Raw genomic sequence first — 18520 nt, forward strand, 5'->3', positions numbered from 1 at the left:
GACTATGACTATAGTTCCAGCAAGATTCATTTTGTCTTCTTCATGAATAGTATGTTAAGTTGAGGTTTTGTTTACTTTCCTTTGATGCTACCTTTGAAGTTTCACTTTACTTCTCTATAAGGATGCATCAAAGGCCATCAACAGAACTCATCTGACCAAGAAGCAGTTGACAACTGAAACATGAGATAAAAATTTCCTGAAACAAATTGTCTGAATAAACAAAACCTTAACTTAATAAACTATGACTGATTAAAAAAAATATTGTGAACAAATAATATTTCCTCAACTAATAAAAACAAAACTATTGATCACATCAAATCTGTTTGTGTGTATTTACAAATATTAATACTATCCCATAACAGGTTGATCAATGGAAATTGAATCTTTAAAAAAAAAAATTCCTTAAACTCCTATCCTGTATATTTTAGTTGACTAAAATCTTAATGCACTTTAGACTAAAACTCGACAATTACTGAAATAGTCCTGATGGCTACATTTTGACTAAAAGTAAGTTCCACTGTAGTCAAAGGACTAAAAATACAAATAAATCAAAATTAATACTGAATGTTTCTCCAAAAGTTTGTGTAGTTTTTAAGTTTTTATAGTAACTTTTATGCCTTTGGTCTTACCTGATCCAGAGTCGTCTGCGACACAGAGTAGTCGTCTATGCTCAGCCTCTGCTGATGGCTGGTGAACTGGCTGAAGATGTAAGCCAAAGCTCCCTGTTTGTATGGGAGCTGATACTGTAGTGTGTTGTGATGCTTCTCCTTCAGAATGCTGCCTGGAAAAGTCTGCTGGACAAAATCCTCAACTGGCTTCAGGGCAGGAGAAGAGCCACCGACCCGTACAATTACAGTGTAGCCATCACCGAATCTAAAAGGAACAGACAATGTGTGAAACAAATGAGATTTTTCCCTATTAAATTATCTCAATAATCACTAGTTTCTCCTGTGGCCATGCCAAAAGCATTAATGATGAAATATTTTTGATATCCTTTGTTGTTTTTGGGCTTTCTGGATGTGATAAACCAAAGCCACTGCAAAGGTAATTTCACTTCAGTTAAAGGAGAAAATCCAATTAAATCCAGTTAAGTTCACAGGTCTCTTTTCATATAAGAGAATAAATAATCATCTGAACCAAAAGTAATAGAAAAAAAACTATTTGATAAAGGCAAGAAAATGGGAAATGGATGTGAGAAAAATGAGAAACCTTATTTCAGCTTGGTGGTTTTTGCTAAACTAACAATATTTCAAAGTCCCAATTATCTCTTGGACATGCATTCTGTTTACAGAATGAAAAACTTACACAAACTTTGACAAAATGTTTAGTCTCCATCAGAAGATGTAATAAAGGAGCTTGAGTATGGCAGTTAGCTATAGCTAAAAATGTAATTATCAAAGTGGTAGACAACCACAGGTAAAGGTCACATATTATGCTATTTTTCACCCATCTCCATTTGTAAGAACCCCAAAAACATAGTATTTGATATTTATTTTCCAGAGTTTTAGCCCTCTGAAAAGTGACTTTCTGACCAACGGGCTGTTTGCTGCCTCCTTATGCATATTCATGAATGGGCGTGTCTATACACTGACTTGTCTGAGAGGCTCCTGCATGACTCTCTCTGAGGAAGATCAGTGATCACCAAAACAATTTTCTCTTGCTATACACACACTTTTGTTATTATTTTCAGCCAAAAAACTGCACATTACAGTAAAACACATGGCTATTTAAAGCGGCTACTGCGTGAGTCTGTCTCCGCACTGTGTGTTCATCCAGTAGCAGCAGCAGCAGCAGTTTTAAACACTCACCGAAGCTTTAAGCTGTTAATTCACTTTCTTCTCCTCCTCATCCCTATTAAATACAGGAATAATGCATTTAAGGTGATACTCATTTGTTTATCACCTCAACCGTTGCGTCGCACTGGGTCACAAACACGTCAGATCACGGATGGTTCAGAATGCTAATGACGTCACTAGCATTTGAACCGCTCGTTTTTCAGAAGAGGGCAGAGAAGCAGCTCAGAGAGCAGGATTATTGAGGATTTCTCAGAGACGCAGGAAGGAAGCCCAATAATATTTTGGGGGTGTTTATGATAAGGAATTGACATTGTAACAAGGTTAAAAGCTCAAAAAAGTTGATTTGAATGATATAGGACCTTTAAGGACATTAACTGCTTAAAAAAAAACCTTATAAGCTTTTTCTAATGAACTCAACGACCTGTTAGCTTCATAAAATGGATCTTTAATGCAAGCTAACCCAATTAGCCATAAAAATTAAAGGTAGATTTAGCATTCAATGCAATCCAATTATCTCTTGAACAGGAAAATGTCTATGAAAAACTTCAACTTTGACAAAAATGTTTACAGAATAAAGTAGCTCGAGTATGGCAATTAGCAGTTAGCTATAGCTTAAAATTAAAACATTGTTAGTTATCAAGTGGTGGACAACCAACGTTAAGGACATTAACTGTTTAAATAAAATCTTATGAGCTTTTAAGGCAAACTTTATACATAATCCACCAACCTGTTAGCTTAAAAAAGGAGGATGTTAAATGCTAGCCATAAAAATTAAGGTTCAATTTTACATTTAATGCTTTAATGCATTTAAATACTTTGATGCTTCTTCAATTTTCTTCTTTTTTCAAGCAAACATTTATCATCAAAAACAAATGCGGGATGCAGTTTGGCCTTAAAGCTAATTAGCATTCAGCTTTTTCCTGAATGTGTGCTACGTCTGGTGAGCACCAAATAAAACCCTAAGCCTTGTTATTCTGCTGTGAGCACTCTTATGACCCATTGTTTTCAGGCTAATTAATTCCCTAATGTTAGATTTGCTCATGAAAACCTCCACTGAGACTAGTCAGGAGCCACATGCAACAGGGCTCAGAGGCTCCCTTAGTGGCAATTAGAGATATGGGAAATAAACTGTAGACCTACACTATTCCCAAAGGGATTACGAAAGAAGAGGAGTTGAAGCTCTACGTCTATACCGGGAAGCAGAATGAGCGCATCCCACGGGTAGCGGAGTCCCTTTGGTTAAAACATGGCTGCTTGGAGTTTCAGTGCCACAGTGCACAATGAGGATAAATCTGCATATTTTGCATAAAGGGAATGCTTATTTAACAGTTATTGTTATTAAGAATGCATACATGTTTGAATGGTTTTTAATGCTTTATTCTGAGATTTAATCAAGGCAACCCTCAAGCCCTGAAAGTGTTGCCAGATTGGTGCGAGCAAGAAAGTAACCGTGGTAGATAAATAGCTGTACATACATATGTACATGAATTTAAAGTGATAAATGGTTGCTTTTTGGGAGTATATTTGCAATTTATCAACAACTCCAGGGGGAATAATTCAATTAACAAACCTGAACCCTTGTTTAGTTATTTTTTTAACATTAATCTAACTTTGGTGTAATTCAAGCAAAATATTTTTTTGATAATATGTTAAGGTTTCATTATTCAGACAACTGTTCCTCAGAAAATCGACTTTGATCTCCTGACATCTGCCAGTCTTCGACAGAGGTATCTTGTGTTCGCTTTGATGTTTCCTTGACTTCCGCTTACTAATTCCAGCAAGATTCTTTTTGAATAATATGTTCAGAATTCATTTATTCAGACAACTGTTCCTCAGGAAATCGACATTGATCTCTTGACATGTTTTCGACTGACAACTGCCAGTCTTTGACAGAGGTTTTTGATGATCGCTTTGATGTTTCCTTTGAAGTTTCCTTCGAAGTTTCCTTTGAAGTTTCCTTGACTTTGGCGTAAAAATTCCAGCCAGATTATTTTTGTCTTCTTTTTGAGTAATATGTTAAGGTTTCATTTATTCAGACAACTGTTCCTCAGGAAATCCACTTTGATCTCCTGGCTGGAATTATTATGTGGAAGTCAAAGAAACATCAAAGCGATCACACACCAAAATTTTATACTGAATGTTAAGGTTTAATTTATTCAGACAATTATTCCTCAGGAAATCTAGTTTGATCTCCTGACATGTTTCGACTGATAACTGCCAGTCTTTGTCAGAGGTGTCTTCTGATGGCTTTGATGTTTCATTGACTTCTGTGCAATTAGAGTTATGGCTTTATGGGTGTAAAAGTTTTTAAATATCTTGTAATTGTGGGTTTTTGTGTTGAGAGTGGCTAAATTAGCAGTGATTTTTCGCTGTCCTTGGTGCTGAAATATGGCAGATTTGACAGCTGTCGCTCAGAGTGAGACGGATGCGCTCTGTAACAGGAGATTGTCTGTGCTTCTTTAAGGCTGACTCATCATTCTTTTACTAAACATTTAGGTTAATTGGTTGTTTGTGTTCATGTGATGTTTTTAGCTCATTTAGTTAGGAAAAGGCACTTTTCCGTGACATTTTTGTCTCTCTCTTACTGCTGGAACAACATGCGGCTGCTGCTCCGGGACCTAATGATTTACAAACTAAGCACTGCACAGAAGTCAAGGAAACTTCAAAAGAAACATCAAAACAATCAGCAGACGCCTCTGACGAAGACTGGCAGCTGTCAGTCAAAACATGTCAAGAGATCAAAGTTGATTTCCTGAGGAACAGTTGTCTGAATAAATTAAACCTTAACATATTAAATGTGGTCTATGTTGCGAAGGACAAAAAAGATTCTGTCAAAAATGATAGGATGAAAAACATGTTTTGTTTGAACTCATATTTCTTTGTTTAAAGCACAGATTTTACATATTAGATACATACATGTATTCCTAGCTATGATACACTTCAGGTTTAACTACATATGTGGTAGAATGAAAGAAAATAACAAAGTACAGAGGGTGAAGGAGTAAGAATGATAGTTATTCCACACATTACAGCATCATACACAGAGTTGCCATCCACAGCATCAGCCTCTACCCTACAGAGAGGATTGGAACACTGAGCCTGGACTGTGATCTCTGTGTGCTGTGCACCATGGGTGATCAAAAGCATCCCTGTGAACCTCTGCAACATTTTTATCTGCAATACAACCTTTGGATACAACTATAACTGACCAAGTATCAGTATGTTGGCACATGGGAAACCATTAAAAAGAATGTTTATCTAATAATCAAATCAGACTGAAGTTAATTTGTTTTACATTGTGCTTGAAATGAATCAAAGTCCTTCATTTCGTCTGAGGCACAATACTGATACTACGAAAGCTTATTGCTTTCACTGAAGTAAAAAAAAAAAAAAAACTATTGGTTTACTGAGTTGATGAGATAAAAATAAGTAAATGAAAAAAAAATGGCCCTGTTTTTATGTTTTCATAAGAAATGTTTTTCATGTTTTTTAATTGATAAGATTAAGATGAGTAAATAAAAATATGCTGCCCTGTTTTTCTGTATTTATAGGAAATATCTTTAGTTTTTTCTGAATTGATGAGATACTTTTTCATAGGAAATATTTTTCGGTTTCCCTGAGTTGATATGTTTTTATAGGAAATTCAGACAAAACAAAAAAAAAAATATTTCCTATAAAAAGTACTCTAATTAAATCAGAAAATAAACTGAAATATTTCCCATAAAAACAGAAAAACAAGGCAACATTTTTTGTTTCCCTATTTTTTATCTGCAATTCAGAAAAAGCAAAAAAAACATTTCCTATAAAAACAGAAAAACAGGACAATTTTTTTTCTTTCTTTAGGTTTTTCTGAATTGATCAGATAAGAATAAGTAAATACAAATGTTGCCTTGTTTTTTCTGTTTTTATGGGAAATGTTTTTAGGTTTTTCTAAATTTCCGATGAAAACTTCTCATCAACTCAGAAAAAATGTAAAATATTTCCTATGAAAACAGAAAAACTGGGCTTCTTTCTTATTTTTATCACATAAATTCATAAAAACCTAAACTTTTTTTAATTATAAGTGAATGTAATAAGCTTCTGTATGATCTGGCATCGGTGCTACAACATTTTACAGCCCAAATCTTGTACAGGAACTACAGTCTGCTGTTTTGAATAGCAGGCTATCTGACACACTTCCCTGCAAAGGCATCACTGTAAAAACAAATCCTCTATTTATGGAAGGATTTGCATCATTTAGCAGAAATGTCAAAAGTAGCAACTATCACAGTGGAAAATGTCATCAAACAGAGCATGAATTCTGATGAGCTGGGCTATATTTGAATTAATTAATGTTATTCAATTCATGAAAGTGTTGAGCTTCAGCTACAGTTATTCTGATCAAGAAACAAAGCAGATTTTGCTTTACAGAGGGAAAAACAACAAAAAAAGGGCCACATTTCTACGATTAAAACACTAATCAAAGCAGAAGCACCATTTTCTCCAAAGAAACCAGCAGATACCGAGTCAAGACAGGACAAAATATTTTCTGCCATTTTAAACCACACAATAGTTGATGATTTTTATGAGATGCAACAGATGTTGCGCTCTGTAATCAGACACCACCACCACCAAAGCATCACAGCCATCTCCACACATTAGGCTTTAGTCGTCATCCAATCAAGTCTGGGAACATAATCTCCTTGTGTTTATTACGGCTGCCAACGCTGAGGAAATATTTTTTGTCCAAGGACTGTCAAGCTCAGCCAAGATGCACAAATCCAATAAAGCAAGGCAGCGCTGTGGCAAACACTATAGGTTTTGGTGAGTTTTTTGGGCGGTACTTGGGTTATGAAACGCTAAAAGAGCGCATCAATTAGCTTCTTCTCTTTCTTTCTTCAGGGCCTGCTTCACTTTCATTTCCCAGCGTCACAAAAGACAACTTTGGGAAATATGTTGCTTATTTTTCATTATTTTCTTTTTACTGCTTCAGTATTCACAACAAAACAAAGGCTTTGATCCTTGACGCTCTACCTGGCATGTTCTCTTTTCATAAAGTGTAAGTCTGGATGTTATTACACGGTGTCAGGCGTTCTCGGTGTGTTCCATCAGTAACACAGCATGTGGAAAACAATTCCGAAGATTTTTAAATGGTGGTTTAAAGGCTTAGAGCGTTACCAGTAAGATATATAGGCCGATGAAGCTCTCACTGCAACGTCTTTACTGCTGCGATACAAACATCAACAAAGGTTCAACAGAGCAGGGGTTCTCAACCTTGGGGTCATTTTTGTTTATTTTTACTCTTTTTCTGCAACTACACCAAACTTGCCATATTTCAACTCATTTCCATCACTTTTTCTTGCCATAGTTTTGCTCCTTTTAATGCATTTTTTTGCTACATTACTCCCATTTCTGTCACTTCTCCAATAAATTCCAATGCCTTTTCTGCACATTCTTTCCACTTTAAAGACATTTTCACCACTTATAAACCCTTTCCACCACTTTTCCCACCTAATGTCGCATATGTTGACCCATTATTGTCACTTTTAACCTTTTTTCACCATTTTTCACGTATATTTTTTGCCAATTTAACCACATTCACGATTTGTCATGCCCATCATTTGTCAGTTTTAACTTTTTAAATTGCATTACCCAAACCCCCACTACCTCCAATTTCTGCCACTTTTAAGCCAATATTGACACTTAGAAATCTTTTTACCACCTCTTCTGTCGGTTTTTGGCCACTTTAACTTGCTACTTTTAACCAATTGCTGTGGTTTTTAAAATCTCTTAACAACCTTTTCGCATATGTTGATCCATTATTGTCACTTTTCACCATATTTCATTCTTATTTTTTGCCAATTTAACCACAATCACAATTTGTGATGCCCATTATTTGCCAGTTTAAACTCACTGTTCCAATATTTTTTTTTTTTACCACTTTTTCTATTTATTTTTCGCCACTTTAATTTGCAACTTTTAACCAACTTCGGTGGTTTTTAAAATTCCCATTTCACCAGCTTTCCCACATTTTTTGCACACTTGAAACCCATTTTATTTCTGACTAAAACAAGGATTTACATCTTTAATATGACTATATACCAGGGGTCACCAACCATTCTGAAACTGTGAGCTACTTCATAGCTACTGTATCGTCCGAACTGAAAGGCTTCCAGTTTGAATAGAGGTTCTCAAATGCTACCTTTTCACAACTTCACTTTAACTAGAGCGTAAGATAATAAGGAAGGCTAGCAGGCACTTATAAAGGTAGCAAATGTTTAAGTTTCAACGTGCAACACTTTATTTCTCTTAATTTATTCAATTGTTTCATTTTCTACATTAAATAGAAAACCCCCATGTTGCTTTTTTACTAGCGACTAACAAACAACTTCTATCTAATCGTATAACATATACAAATTGGTAAAATACAGCTTACGTTTTGGAAAAATATATTTCATTTATATCATATTATTATATATAACATACCACAACCCATACACCATATCTGCAGCATGTAAAACCAGTTGTCACAATGTGTCAGTGAAAATAAACACTTAAAGATGATTAATTTAATATTAAAACTTTATTATGTGCAGCAGGATTTAACTTAACTAAGTAATAACTACATATGCTGCCTGCATTTTATGTTATGATAACGGGTCATAAATCAGCTGTAAAATACACACAAAAAAATATTTATCATCTAATTTATTTCCCATCTATTGGTTACCTTGTTAGGCTTCCTAATCATTGAAAATATAGGTTTTATGGATGGGCCTCAAAAAGGTCTCTGGTACCTTTATTTTGGGGGTCACGGGCTGAAAAGGTTGAGAACCGAATAGAAAAAGCATGGTGGTGTCCACACCCTCTCCACGCTGGACCTCATAAAAGTCATTCTTCCATGTAATTCAAAACAAACAACAGCCAGACACATATAAGGCCATGACAGGCAGAAAGTAATTTGTCTCTGCCTTCATCTGAGTAAAGTAAAGAAAGGTCAGCCTCACCCCTGCCAAACCTTGCGCCTGTACCAGCAGGAGGGGGAGGACGCAGGTAGGGCGAGAGGTTACAGAGTGGCACGGGCGGTCCTGTGCTTTGATCAGACAGGAAACCATCCCAAAAAAAAAAACAAAAAACCTCCTCCTCTCCTGAAGGGGAAGCTAAACAGAGCGGTAGGGAGTGTAGTACAATGACAGAGACAGATGGATATTTAACAATTTTAGTCCTTTTGCTAAAGGACAGCTTTAAAGTCGAACAAAAACCCTAAAAAACGTCTTCTTCAAAGAACTGAAACAAAAGCACAATATAGTGTTTTTGTCACTGCTCACATTTCTCTTTGACCTCAGGTCGCCTATTTCTGCATACTTGGCATATTGAGTCAGTGCTTATACCAATCACGGTAATAGTGTGAAACTGTTGGCAGGAATATGTCTCCCTTAATATGTGTGTCCTGTCCTTGTTCTAACGGACTTTATGACGGATGGGTTTAACTTCAGAAATAAAATCAAAACAAGAAAATATTGCACACTTTCAAATTTAGGGCAAGGCAAAGAAAGTAAAACACTACACATTGGAAAATAGCCTATGGCTATAATCTGACATATTAACATTTTTTTTTTTTTTTTTAATGTTCAATTATTTGTACTGTCCCTACTTAAAAAAAAATAATAAATAAATAATAAAATAAATTAAATTTAAAGCACACTTGCTGGGGTCCTTTCTAATTTAAACTATCACGGAATAGAAAAGATCATTGTTGACGTTTTCTTTTTTTTTGCATTAATCTAAAACTAACAAAAAAAAAAATAATCAACTGTCTTTTGTAGCTACAGTTTGACTTTGACATTTTTGTTGTTGGCGAAACACTTGATTACTTACATTCAGAACAAGCCTGCAAACATATATTGCAAAATTACTTATTATTACAATAATCCAGATAAGTAAAGGGTCACTAGTGTTACATTCCCAGATCATCTGAACTAGTTTGTATTTAAACCCCACACCAAACCATGACCTCCATAATGGAAACAAGTTTATTTCTCAAATACATTTTAATAAATTATGAAGTAGATTTTTAATAATTTTTTTGTTTAGTTTTTTAAGGTTCTTACTGATTTTTAAATTGTTTGATGTTTTCTGTTGCACTTTTTAATAACGTCAAACACATTGAATTGCCTTGTGTTTGAAATGCACTATAAAAAATAAATTGCCCTTGTCGAGAAAATAAACTGAAAAACAAATGAAATTTTATTTTTGCCACGCACGTAGGAGCCTCCAAGCCAATGAAAACAGATCAATGACCCACCTTTTCCTCACTTATCCATGAGGCTAGTTGAAACACTGTTTTTAAAGACTAATTCATGCCTGAGGTATGGGCGGGGCTCCTGGAGCAGATAAGAAACGCCCAGTTTATACTATAAAATCTCTAAATAACAATCTATGCTACGCTAACTACCTACTCAATACTCATTTTACCTCTCTATTCACATTTCTCTCAATCCAGCCTACTCACCACAGATTGCTAGTTTTTATAGAAGGGGCGGGGCTAACAGTGATTTTCATGATGCAAGATGCCACCAAAACTTAAAAAAACCATTTCTCAGCCAATCAAAACTTGATTGTAATTGTCAGGTTTTAACCCATAGAGGGCAGTCACGCTTATATTTTTACCATAACATACGCCAAATTAACACACTTTGACTAAAATGTCAAGAGTTGGACAAGAATCAATCAACAACACAACCAAATATATTTGTTTTTAACATAAAAATTGGTTTTTGAGGTTTAGTTACACTTTAACTGAACCATTCCTGATATTTATTGCAATTTGGACATCAAAATCAATCAGGATCGCAGCCCTTTGGGATGATAGTTTAAGAACCTTTATTAGAGAGGAGTATGACAAACTGTCATCGGTTTTAGGGCCTCTGAGCCTTTACTGGGATCCCAAATAAAGAGCACTACGTTAGGTACGCAAACAACTAGATTGCGTATGCAGATGATAAACATTGGTAGTAGAGACACACTACTAAACTGAGGGATTTGCACTCATATGGGGGCGCAAGCTTTCTGCTGCTACCATCATGAGTTACATCATCAATAAAGACTAGTGAGCCCTTCATTACCTCCACCATGCTTCACAGATGAGCTTGTGTGTTTTGGATCAAAAACAGATCCTTTTTTTCCTCCATACTTTGGCCTTTCCATCACTTTTGTCAAGGTTAATCTTGGTCTCATCAGTCCATAAAACTTCTCTGTACTTCTTTGCTAAAGCCAATCTGGGCTTTTGATTCTTTTTGCTTTTTGAGTGGTTTGCATCTTGTGGTATGGCCTCTATGTTTCTTCTCTCAAAGTCTTCTTCAAACAGTGGATTGTGATTCCTTCACCCCTGCCCTGTTGTCTTTGGGTGTTTCTTCACAGCTCTCACAATGTTTCTGTCATCAACTGCTGTTGATACCCTTCCCCGACCTGTTTGATGTCTGTTGCTCGGTACACTAGTAGTTTCTTTCTTTTTCAGGACATTTCATATTGTTGTATTGGCTATGCCCAATGTTTGTGCAATATCTCTGATCGATTTTCCCTCTTCTCTCAGCTTCAAGATGGTTTGCTTTTCTCCCATAGACAGCTCTCTGGTCTTCATGTTTGCTTAACATCAAATGCAGTTTTCACAGGTGAAACCCAAAGTCAAAAACAAGAACTATTTAATGTTTAAGCAATTGATCTAAAAGGAAAAACCCATCAGTCACATGTTCCAACACTTTTGCTCACTCAAAAGTGGGTGGGTTCAAACAAAAGGTCCTCTGTCCTGAGTTGTTGAACACATCTAGATGTAAATACCATGAAATAAAAGCTGGAATTCTGATTTGTTTGTCTCATATTCATGTTTTGATCTGAAACCCAAATGTCTTCAGTATACAACAAAAACAAAGGAATTGACCTTGCTGTTCCAATACTTTTGAAGGGGACTGTATATGAATTAATTTGTCCTTTTAAAAATACAAGTAATTTTTTTGGTGCTTTTCTTCTGTTGTGCAATTCTTTTTCACAATGTAAATGGTAAAGCAACACTGCGCCCAGCAATTCATGTATGGTACTGCAGCAAAAATGAAGCAGAAAGCAGCCGCCGACCTGATTAAATCATGAATTCACAACATTAAACGGCACGTCAACGCAAAATTTTGCAGTCAACATTATTGGTTGGGGGTTCGATTCCCGCTCTAGCCAAGTCTTCGTTGTTGTGTCCTTGGGCAAGGAACTTCACCCACATTGCCTAGTATGAATGTAGTGTGTGAGTGAGTGTTGGTGGTGGTCGGAGGGACCGATGGCGCACTATGGCAGCCTCGCCTCTGTCAGTCTGTCCAAGGGCAGCTGTGACTACAATAGTAGCAAAAGCATAATGCACATCAATGAAAAGCACTTTGAGTGTCTATAATAAAGCGCTATATACAATCCAATGCATTATTATTATTATTGTTTATGATACACACCTGAACCACGAGATGGTCTATATATTTCATTGTATTTTTTCTTCCCAGCCCCGGCAAGAATCTCAAACTCAACCTATGGTTTGACAGACGTAATTGTTGTTGCACCCGGTTAGTAGATAACTGCCAACATGTGTTAACGTGTGCCATCATGGAAGCGCCCTAAATTACATGTCATGTTATATTCAAAATGAATTACAAGATGTTTTTATTGTTTCAGCATTAGCTGCAGTATATGAAGAATATCTTCTGTCTAATAAAAAGAAATGCAGCAGAAAATTGTGTAGTGCAAGAGTCTCATAAAATAAAGAGAGAAGACGTGGACGATGGCAAATTAGTAGATGTTTGCTTTGTTGGTAAGCGCAGCATAGATTGCTGATGTTGTTTCCCATCAAACAATGAAGGGTGAAGATGTAAAATCTACACGCTCTCAAATTCTTAGGCGAACATACAGAGTGCACCATCTGTGTGTGTGTCAATGTTGAAGCACTCTTAATTACATCTTTGTCGGGGCTCCATTGTAAAACCTTGAGGAAAGTTTAGTTTGCCATTCATCTCTGTGGGTGACACGCACACTTAAGTCGTAAACTATTTACTTATTGGCACACCTGCAGAGTTGACTCAGACGGAGTGGGAGTTTATTGGACTTCTTCACGTCAACTTCAACGGGGAGTGATGCAAACTTTTTGACACCGCTCTTGTAAAAAACTCATGGTGCATTACTTTAATGCATTAAAGGCACTTTACACTCCACTTTTATATCATGACGTGCTTTAAGCAAAGAGAAAAATCAGACTCAGGTCTGTGCTGTGTACTTAGTATACGTATTCGGAAAAGACGACGGAATATGAATGATATCAATCAGTAGAAAAAAAAATCCTCCAACGGATGTCCTTCCAGGCTGACAAGATTATAGAGGAGGTTTGAAGCTGCTTTTATTGGTTCCTCCACTTCAGTTTGCTTTACTTAACACCTGCAAGCTTTAATACTATCTCACTCCTCCACTAAAACCTTATTTATGGCATCGTATGCATCTTAAACCCGAGCTGTTCTCACCTTCCCTTATCATCACATTTGTGTGAATGCTTTGAGGGCAAGAAATATATATTTGATGCATATGCTCGGTACCTATCGCACAAAGAAAAAACTTTCAGCTCTGGCTCAGATTCTGACCACTCCAGTGCCTGAATGGGCCATTTAGCCCGTAAAAATATATCAATGTTAAATCTAAATCTAAAAGTTAAATCTAAATCTAAATTTTAAATCTTAATCTTAAAGTTACTTTTTACCAAATTTACAGCATTATTTATGAAATTTGTGATTTTTTTTTTCTTGTAAAAATATAATGTCAATGTTAAATCTATATATTACACTCAAATACAAATGTGAAATTTAAATCTCAAATGTAAAGATTAAATGCATATCTTAAGTGTTATGTAATTCTAATTCTAATGTTAAATCTAAATGTTTATTTTGGTACTTCCATTGAAATTGCATATCAGTTAAATATGTAGTTTTACCCGTGACATTTAGATTTAACATTTAACATGTAGATGTAACCTATAGATTTGATATTTAAGATTTACATTTAACATTAAGATTTAGAATTTTGATTTAACAATCAAGCATTTAGATTTAGATGTACCATTTATATTCAAATGTAATGTTTAGATTTAATATTTAACATATAGATTTAATTAGATTAGATTTCATATTTAAAATTTAGATTTAACATTGTATTTTTCCAAAAAAAAAATAATTTCACAGGTATTGCTGTAAATCTGGTCAAAAGTAACATTAAAAAATTCACTTTTAAAAGGGGTTTGCTTCTAAATATTGCAAAAAGTTGCTGTTTATTTTAGTTTGCACTACTTTACAATCAGCGCCCCATTCTGTGACAGACAATGGTCAGTGGTGAACTTAAGAGGGCAGTACTAACAAGGGCCTGGAAGGCTTTACAAAGGAGTGCACAGAGAGAGAGAGAGAAAGAGAGAGAGAGATGGAGGAATAAATAAGGGTAATAATGGTGAGAGGCTTTTGAAGGAGAGGGGGTAGAAGTAGGAGGTTGCGGCGCACAGGGAGGGTGAGCATGTATTACATATGAGCAATAGGGGGTCAAAATGTGAGGGGTGCTCCCGCCGTGAGATTCGACACTTCTTTTAGAGCGCTTATGATGAAATAGAGATGCAGGATTGAGTCGGGTAGTGGGAGGGTTGTTTTTTGAGTGGGAGATGCATCCCTCAGCTTAGCAGGTCACCACCTTACGCTGGGTGACAATTGCATGCGCCACCTGCCTCCATCGCAATCCGTCTCCACTTTATTTCAGCCCTTTCCTTCCGTCCCAATAGACGTCTTCCCATCTTGAGAATCAGCCTCTTTAGTTTTGCATTTATGGGCACACACACACACGAAGAAAACAAAAAAAGCTCTTTTTTTTTTTTACGTGTGGGAAAGTGTGTGTTTGGGATCAGCGGGACAGCACAAACATGTGGTGGGATAGCGACAGAAAAGGAAAACAGAGACGACGTTCCTTAATTGCCTTTCCAGTCATTAACAGGGTTCCACACCTCATGAAACATTAATTACAGCGAGCGCGACGGAGATAGGGATGCTTAATTAGAAATTATTCACTGCGTGGCGAGAACTGAGCGATAGCATTTCGGAGGCATGTAAATTGTCCGCGTGAGATCTGAAGCGAACGCGATGAAGATGACGATCTGGTTGTGCCGTTGTCCTTATCTGGCTTTCCCTCTTGACTAGCTTCTTCTGCTTGTTTTGACTTGTGAGGTGAGAATCCTCTTTTTCTACCTGATAGCATGTGAAGTAGGACATGTGTAAACCATAGGCAGAGTTTTAGATTCTTCAGGCTTAGTTTATAGTCCTTCTAACTTCTTGAAATATAATTTTGGGGGATTTGTTTTGAGGGCCACACAAAATACGATCGGGGGCCAAATATCTGGTGTAACATATGCAATAATGCAAAAATGATTGGTAACCTAAGTGATAAATCTGCGTCGACGTGTCATTTAAAACCCCTTAACGTCCACTATCCTGAATGGTTCAAAATGCATGTTCTAACTCATTCACGCTCTTGTACGCAGGGTGCACAGCAGCAGACAGGAGAGCGCTGCAGAGGGTCATCTGCACAGCCCAGAAGATCACTGGCTGCTCCCTGCCCAGCCTGGACGGCATTGCAAACTCTCGCTACCTCAGCAGAGCAGGCAACATCATCAAGGACTCCTCCCACCCCAGTAAACACTTGTTTGACCTGTTACCATCGGGCCGACGGTACAGGTCACACAAAACCAGGACAAACAGACTCAGGGATAGCTTCTTTCCCAGAGCTATCACTGTAATAAACAAATCCGCTCACATCGCTCACACATACTGATCATATTGATCTTGTGCAATAAAACATATTGCTGCTAATGTAGATCTGTACATTCAAGCTGCTATCTGTGTATTTATCTGGGTATTTATTTGTCGGTACATATTATTGTGTCATATTTAAATTTTTTATTGTTTTTGCTGTGTTTTATATTTATTTATTTATTTTTTCTCTCACTGGCACCTTGGAGTTGCACTCAAATTTCGTTGTACCCTGTACAAGGACAATAAAAGGATATTCTATTCTATTCTATTTTGTTTTTAACCATATAAACCATTCAAAGACACAACCATCAAAGCAAACAGTCAATTATATTGTCAAACTTGGAAAAAAATTGGCGACATAAACATGGTCTCAAAATCTTCCTAAGATATTCAAAAATCAAATGAATCCCAGAATTTAATTCAAAACACAGAAAAACTGCGGTCAAAAAAAAAAAAAGGAACATTTTATTTACAAGAAGAAAGCAGCCCGCCCTGATTTCTTCTTACTTTTTTTTTTTGGCTCTGTAAGGCTGACCGTGTCATTAAAAATCCTAATTTTCAATTAATGTTGTAAATTCATGATAAAATCAGGCCAGAGGCCTTCATCTTTGCTGCAGTACCATACATGAACTGCTGGGTGCAGTGTCGCTTCATCATTTTCATTGTGAAAAAGAATTGCGCAATAGAAGAAGAACCAACCTAAAGTCAAAAAGTTTAGCTAAAAACCTATACTACACACCTGAGGTAGAACAAACATCTGTGACATGAAACTAACAGTAATATGTTGTTGGAATCAAAGCAGCAAAAAACTATTTTATTAAAATAATGTAGCCTTGAAAGGAAGATGATAGTCACATGACTCGAAAGCCAAAAATAACTTGTATTTATAAAAAAAACAACAAATGAATTACATATATATATATTGTACAGTCACTGCGTTTTATGGCACCTAAAATATTGTTATTTTTTTTTAAATAAATTTGGGAAAAGTGACCACTAGTGGGGCAATGCTCCCCCTGCCCCCCACAAACTTCACGTATGGTGCTAACCCTTTGTTCTCCTTTTGTTTACCGCCCCCTCCCTCTTACACCATTACACCCCCTGCATAGTTTATTAATTATTTACACCAGGCTATTTGAGTCCCTGCCGGTTGGGAAACAATGGACAACAGATCAGCCAATTACCTCTACTTCTGGGAGGAGCTAGAGATGCACTTCACTATCGCTCTAAAAGGGTCTACATGCTTCTTTTCTCTGATATAAAAGCTCAGCCATTGAGATGACATTACCACTCTTGATGGGAAATACCCTTGACACAGCTGCCCCTACCTCGCCGTTTCAGACATTTCCCCTAATCCCTTGCCCAACTTGAAAAATGGTCTCCACCAACCCCCATCCCAGGTGTATTGATCCTCCTCTCCTCTCAACGTTTGCCCCAACAAATTCCTGTCATGAAAATTACGTGTCTGCGTGTGTGTGTGTGCCCTTCACATTAGCAGCTCACACAAAGGGCCGGTAATAATGTCACCCCACTGTAGCTAAGGTAATGGATTGGCCATATGGTTACATGCAGAGCTCGGGGCATAAGTGCTGGCCTTGGGAAATGTGTGGGGGGGGGAGAGATATCTATGATGGAGATGTAACAAAATGCATTAAGAGACGTGTACAAAGCCTATTAGGGCTGGGAATGAGGATGGCAAAGGTGGAAATGGAATTTATGGGTCTGGAGAGAGAGAAATGCAAAGTGGAGATAATGGTGAAAGATTTGGTATATCAACCCCCACATGTCCAGGGGCTCGGCTGGATCTGTTCATGTGAAATCAATAAAATAATACTGAAAATAAAAAGCTCCACCTTTAGTGTGATGTCATAAATTACACAAGGATTTAAGCCGTACTATTCTGTCACATGGGCTAGAGATGAATCAGGCTGTTTTTATGGCTCTATGCACTCAATATGAGTATTTATCTTACCTTGGTACACACTGGGTGCATATTTATCCACCAACCAATCAAAATCATTCTACCTACACAGTGACCTAATTAGGATTTACTAAAATTGGTATAATCAAATCACACCATCGAATATTGGTTGTATATGACAATTTGTGGATAAAAGGGAGAGTTTCATAAAACTTGAAAAATATATGTCAAGAGTTTTAAGACGCTGGACACTTGTTATAAGGCTTTAAAGCATGTGTCAAACTCAAGGCCCGGGGGCCAAATCTGGCCCTGTCAGAGACCGATATGTAACAATGACCCGAAATGTAACAATAGCCAAATTGTAATAACTGGTCATTAATGTAACAAAGGTGCTGAACCCAAAATGTAAACAGTCTGGGTTTTATCACATTTTTTTTTTACCGTATATTATGGCTCTGCATTTTTGTTTCATTATTGACCAGTTATTACATTTCGGGTTTCATTAAAAAGATTTTACGTAACATTTCGGGTAATGTTACAGTTCGGGTTGTTATTACATTTTGGGCTCTTTAAGCATATAATTCAGCCCACAGGAGAACAAAAAACAGAGAAAGAAAACTTGTATAATTGTGGAAATTACCAAATTATTTAGATATCTTAGTCCCTGCAAATACAAAAAGTCAATGAAACTTCACAATATTTGCATGGCTCACGGTTTCCACATGCATTAATCGCAAATTATGTAAAGAACTCAATTGTTCCAGGATCCTGCTAATTTTCTTGAATGATTTCATTAAATTGGCCCAAATTATTAGAAAATGGTCCCAAAATCGATACATTTTAAAGTGAAGTTGCTGTAGGGACCGATATCTGTCACTTATTGCTTATGCAGCAAAGCATTTATCCATCAAAGTTAAAACTATGGCACATAGATGTTGAAATTGCTCGTTTTCCCTCCTAAAATCTCA

At 36.6% G+C, this 18520-nt stretch overlaps 1 protein-coding gene across 1 annotated transcript in view; it reads right to left on the minus strand.

Annotated features, from left to right (window-relative positions):
• Nucleotides 1–18520, minus strand: part of LOC114480064 (ATP-binding cassette sub-family A member 1) — a 243088-nt gene that overhangs the window by 9818 nt on the left and 214750 nt on the right. Inside the window, exon 49 of the mRNA XM_028473858.1 lies at nt 630–873. Coding sequence (XP_028329659.1) covers nt 630–873 — 244 coding nt within the window. The remainder of the gene's footprint in view (nt 1–629; nt 874–18520) is intronic.

Source organism: Gouania willdenowi, chromosome 18 (assembly GCF_900634775.1).
Source record: "Gouania willdenowi chromosome 18, fGouWil2.1, whole genome shotgun sequence".
Taxonomy (NCBI): Eukaryota; Metazoa; Chordata; class Actinopteri; order Blenniiformes; family Gobiesocidae; genus Gouania; species Gouania willdenowi.